This window comes from Cetorhinus maximus, chromosome 5 (assembly GCF_964194155.1).
Source record: "Cetorhinus maximus chromosome 5, sCetMax3.hap1.1, whole genome shotgun sequence".
Classification (NCBI taxonomy): Eukaryota; Metazoa; Chordata; class Chondrichthyes; order Lamniformes; family Cetorhinidae; genus Cetorhinus; species Cetorhinus maximus.
In genome coordinates, this window is record NC_135883.1 from 153,352,370 (window position 1) to 153,358,369 (window position 6,000).

The 6,000-nt window shown below is 47.3% G+C and overlaps 1 protein-coding gene across 1 annotated transcript in view; it reads left to right on the forward strand.

The window, feature by feature from the left end:
- The window catches only part of LOC144680377 (leucine-rich repeat and fibronectin type-III domain-containing protein 2), a 156,004-nt gene extending 150,384 nt beyond the window's left edge, over positions 1 to 5,620 (forward strand). Inside the window, exon 3 of the mRNA XM_078541343.1 lies at positions 4,704 to 5,620. Coding sequence (XP_078397469.1) covers positions 4,704 to 5,607 — 904 coding nt within the window. The 3' untranslated portion in view covers positions 5,608 to 5,620. The remainder of the gene's footprint in view (positions 1 to 4,703) is intronic.
- Positions 5,621 to 6,000: the final 380 nt, after the last annotated feature.

Here is a 6,000-nt window from a genome sequence, read left to right on the forward strand (position 1 = left end):
TTCCAAAATTTTGACCCAGCGACAGTGAAGGAATGACGATATAGTTCCAAGCCAGGATGGCGTGTGGCTTGGAGGAGAACCCGCAGGTGGTGGTGTTCCCATGCATCTGCTACCTTTGTCCTTCTAGGCGGTAGAGTTTGCAGGTCTGAAAAGTTTTGTCGAAAGAGTCATTGGTGAGTTGCTGCTGTACATCTTGTTGATGGTACACTCTGCTGCCACTGTGCGTTGGTGGTGGAGGGAGTGGAGCTGGTGGACTGGGTTCCAATGAAGCGGGCTGCTTTGTCCTGGATGGTGTCGAGCTTCTTGAATGACGTTCGAGCTGCACTCTTCCAGGCAAGCGGAGAGTATCCCACCACACTCCTGACTTGTGCCTTGTAGATGGTGGACAGGCTTTGGGGAGTCAGAACATGAGTTACGAGTTATTAGTAGGAACAGTGGAACTTCGGAACAGGAGTAAGTCATTCAGCTCCTCGAGCCTGTTCCACCGTTCAATTTGGCTATGATTAATCTTGGCCTTAGCCCCATCTACAGGTTGGGTATCCTTTATCCGAAACCCTCAGGGCCGATTGTATTTTGGATTTTAGATAATTCCGGTTTTCGGATACTGCATATACAATTACAATAGCCCAAGCCTAGGCTAGCTATAATCTAAAGTAAATAAAATGGCTAGATAAGTAAGATGTATCACTGAGTAATTAACACAGGGGTACCTGTGATAAGTTCCTTTTTGACACGTTCACCACAAAAATTGCAAGGTAAACAGTGCAGACAAACAATTAGACTTCCTGCGCTAAAGGTCGAAGAGGTTCAAAAAAAGTGTGGTTCTTGGATGTGTTCGGTTTTCAGATTTACTATTTTGATTTACCATCTCCATGTTAAAATTTTCAGTTGACTTCCTTAGCCTTAGCAGCGTTTTGGGGAAGAAATTTCTAGATTGCCATTACGCTCTGTGTGAAGGAGCACTTGCTGACAGCACTCTTGAAAGGTTTGGCTCTAATGGCTTTGCACCCTATGATGTAGTCTACTTGGAATATCTAACAAGCTAATGCAATGCGCATCTCCTCTTCCTGTGGCCTATGAAGATGTCTTATGTAAAATAAGATTAGAGAGCTTGAACTAGGCTCCTGCAAAGCATGTGAACATACAAACATACATACGAACATACAAGTTAGGAGCAGGAGTAGGCCATTCGGCCGCTCGAACCTGCTCCACCATTCAATAAGATCATGGCTGATCTGACTGTGGCCTCAACTCCACTTTCCCTCTGCCCCCTGTACCCTCTGACCCCCTTGTCAATCTAGAATATATCTAATTAAGCCTTTAAAAATATTTAATGACCCACCCTCCACCAATCTCTGGGGAAGAAGACTTCATTGTTGCTGGGTCAAAATCCTGAAACTCCCTCCCTAACAGCACTGTGGTTGTATCTACACCACATGGGCTGCAGCGGTTCAAGAAGGCAGCTCACCGCAACCTTCTCAAGGGCAATGAAGAATGGGCAATAAATGCTGGCCCAGCCAGCGAAGCCCTCATCCCGTGAATGAATTTTAAAAAAGACTCACGACCCTCTGAAAGAAAAAAATTCCCCTCATTTCCGTCTTAAATGGAAGACCCCTAATTTTTAAACTGTGTCTCCTGGTTCTAGTCTCTCCCATAAGGGGAAACGTCCTTTCAGCATCCACCCTGTCACATTCCCTCAGGATCTTATATGTTTCAATAAGGTCTGGCTCTAATTCTTCTAAACTTCAATGGATACAGACCCACCCTGTCCAACTTTTCCTCGTAGAATAAACCCCTCCTTCCAGGAATCTGTCGAGTGATCCTTCTCTGAACTGCTTCTAATGCTTTCTCAAATAAGGAGACCAAAACTGTACACAGTACTCTAGATGTGGACTCACCAATACTCTATACAACTGTAGAAAAACATCCCTCCTTTTATATTCCATTCCCCTTGCAATAATTGAAAATGTTTCATTTAACTTCCTAATCACTTCCTGTCCCTGCATACTAACGTTTTGTGATTCGGATACCAGGACATCGGGAGGGTGGGGACCAGGAGGAGAGGGGATCGGGAGGGATTGGGATCAGGAGGAGGCGGGGATCAGGGGGGATGGGGATCAGGAGCAGAGGGGGTTTGGGAGGGTGGGGGGATTCGGAGGAGAGGTGATCAGAAATTCAGGGAGACCAGGAGGAGGAGGGGATTAGGAGGAGAGGGTGGCCAGGAAGAAGGAGGGATTAAGAGGATGGAGTATCAGGAGGAGAGGAGGATCAGGGGAAGAGGCATTGTGAATGAATGGAGATCTGGTGGAGGGGGTATCTGGTGGAAGGGGGGAATCAAGAGGAGTAAGGATCAGGAATAAGTGGGGAATCAGGAATGAGGGGGGATCTGGAATGATGGGTATCAGGAATGGGGCGATCAAAATGAGGGGGATTGGGAATGGGTGGGGATCAGGAATGAGGGAGAATTGGGAATGAAGGGGAATTGAGACTTAAGGAGATCAGGGGAAAGGGGTTATCGGTTAGAGAGACAGAATGGGAGAGCAATTGGAAGGGACTAAGCAAATCTGCTCCCATCCCACCATGTAATTTTTCTGGAAGTTCGGTAAAAGTGCCATTTGCACAGATAAATAGGGTTTCTACCACAGTCCTGGTGAGGTTATGAAGGTGGAGCAGGAACAGCTTTAGGGATATTCCCGGTCAATGCATGTGAAGTGGTTTGCGATGTATTGACACAGTAAAGGGTTAGTGATATAGGGTTTGATGCAGTAAGCTGGGAGGAGCATGGTGAGGAGTATCAATACTAACCTGGACCAGTCGAGCTGAAGGTACTATTTCTGTGCTGTGCACTCTATGTACATAACATCAAAAGAAATGGGAGCAGAAGCAGTCAAACCTGCTCTGCCACTCAATAAGATCATGGCTGATCTGATTGTGGCCTTAATGCCACTTTCCTTGCCTGCCCCCTATAATCCTTGACTCCCTTGTCGATCAAAAATCTAACTCAGCCTTAAATATATTTAAGAGCCCGGCCCCTAATGCTCACTGTGGAAGAGAATTCCAAAGACTAACGACCCTTTGAGAGAAAAAGTTCAACTTCATCTCTGTCCTAACTAGGAGACCCCTTTATCCTGAAACAATGCCACCTACCTTTCATTCTTCTAAACTCCAGTGAAAAGCTATATTTCCATTCATTGTTTTATCTCCACCTTTTAGCCCATTTCGATCCCTCCCCCCCACCCCACCCCCACTAGGGCTATCTGTCACTTGCTCGTCCTGCTTTCTACCATTAATGTCACCATTAGCACATTCCATAGCTAATATCACCACCGTCAATACCCCTTTGTCCTTTTGTCTATGACATCTTTGGCAATCTCTTCTTTGCCTCCACCTATCACTGGCCCTCTATCCAGCTCTACCTGTCCCACCCCCCTCAACCAGCTTATATTTCATCTCATTTCTATTTTTCCTTAGGTCTGATGAAGAGTCATACAGTCTCGAAACGTTAACTGTGTTCCTTTCCGCAGATGCTGTCAGACCTGCTGAGTTTTTCCAGCTATTTTTGTTTTTGTTTCAGGCCCAAACTGCTCAACCTTCCCTCATAAGACAACCCTTTCACCCCAGGGATCAACCTCATGAACCTTCTCTTAACTGTTTCAATGCAAGTATATCCCTCCTTAAGTAAGGAAACCAAAAGGAACACAAACAAAGGAACTTAGGAGCAGGAGTAGGCCATTCAGCCCTTCGAGCCTGCTCCGCCATTCAATAAGATCATGGCTTGATCTGGTTGTGGTCTCAATTCTATTTTCCTCTCTGCCCCCCATAACCCTTGGCTCCCTTGTCTATCAAAAAGCTCTCTAACTCAGACTTGAGTAAATTCAATGACCCAGCCTCCACTGCTCTCTGGGAGAGAGAATTCCCATACTAACGACTCTCTCAGAGAAAAAATTCCCCTCATCTCCATCTTAAAAGGGAGACATCTTATTCTTAAACTGTGTCCCCTGGTTCTAGTCTCCCCTGCAAGTGGATACATCCTCCCGGTATGCACTTTGTCAAGTCCCCTCAGGATCTAATATGTTCCAGTAAGATCACCTCTCATTCTTCTAAACTCCAATCGATACAGGCCCAGCCTGTCCAACCTTTCCCCATAGGATAATCCCTTAACCCTAGGAATGAGTCGAGTGGACATTCTCTGTACTGCTTCTAGCACAATTATATATTTTTTCAAATGAGACCAAAACTGTACGCAGAATTCCAGATGTGGTCTCGCCAAAGTCCTGTACAGCTGTTGTAAAACTTCCCTACGTTTATATTCCATTTCACTTAAAATAAACACCAACATTCATGAGATTGATCCCTGGAGTGAAAGGCCTTCCTAATAACGTGCTGTACCTGCACACTAACTTTTTGTGATTCATGTACCAGGACACCCAGATCCCCCTGTACTGCAACATTCTACAGTCTCTCTCCATTTAAATAATATGCTGCTTTTCCATTCTTCCTGCCAAAGTGGACAAGCTCACATTGTAGTCCATCCACCAACATTTTGCCCACTCACAACTTAATCTGTATAGTCTCTTACATAACTTTTGTGTCCTCCTCATAACTGGCTTTCCATCTATCTTTACATTGTCAGCCATCTTAATTAAGGTACTATGAATCAAGTTTTCACAAGATTAATCGTGTTATTGTTATTTTTTTTTCAGGATGATCCCTGCTTCAAATAAAGCCTTCGTCGTGAAGAACCTGGTGTCCGGATCTGGCTATGACCTTTGTGTCCTGGCGATATGGGATGACACAGCCACCACCCTCACGGCCACCAACGTGGTGGGATGCATCCAATTCATGACTAGAGAGGATTACAATCAGTGTAAATCCTTCCACAGCCACTTTTTAGGCGGGACCATGATCCTGGTGATCGGGGGCATTATTGTCGCCTCGCTGCTGGTCTTCATCGTCACCCTGATGCTCAAGTACAAGTTTTGCAACAGCCAGGAGAAGATGGCGACCGTCAGCGACGAGTGCTCGCAGACGACGGCGGCGTTCCCCATTCACAATGGCATCCTGCCGCAGTTCAACCCCAAGGCAGAGGGGCAGGGCGAGCTGCTGGAGTTCAACTGCGGCTCCCTCCACAGCAGCCTGTCCTCATCCTCGGGCTCGAGCCAGGACTGCTACAGCCTCCACAGTGACAGCAGCACCCTCTCCCGGAAGTGGCGATCCACATCCAGGTCCAGGCACAACATCGACCGCCTTATGGGGGCCTTCGCCTCCCTCGACCTGAGGTGCCAGCGCAAGGAGGAGGATTACAACTCCAAAGCGTCCACCCTGGCTCAATACTCGGACAAGGAGCCCCTGCTGGGCCGCAGCGAGTCCCGGCTCAATAAGCTCCTCACGCTGCCCATGGAAGGGAAGACTCGGCGCAGCCACTCGTTCGACATGGGTGACTTCGCCTCCACCCAGTGCTACAGCTACCCCAAAAGGATCACCAACATTTGGACTAAGAGGAGCCTGTCGGTCAACGGCGTGCTGGTCCAGTACGACGAGGACGACCTTGAGATTACCAAAGGGGTGTACTCCAGCTCGGACTGGGTGATGGAGAGCACGGTTTAAAGGAGGACTTGGGCAAGGCTGACGGAAAATCTACTGTGAGAGAAGAAGCCGTTGTGGGGGTGGGGTGGGGGGGAGGGTGGAGGGGTGGGAGGTGGATGGGGAGAGCAGGTGCTTTGAGTGCTTCAAGAACTCATGGGTGACTTGACAGGAAAGGAGATGCCAGGAGATTCAGTGAATACAAAATGATGCTCATGGTTTCAGAAACAAAAAAAAAAACAAACTATTTTTGCCCATGATCCTTTCATTTATGCACGTGGCACCAAACGACAACGCGTACGAAGCAAACTGGTGCCGGGTCTTTAGCTTTTGAACCTGAACTGGGTCTCACTTTGAATGCGATGTTAACACAGAAACGGACCTGTTCGTGTGTCATGACCGGTGTCACAATTAGCT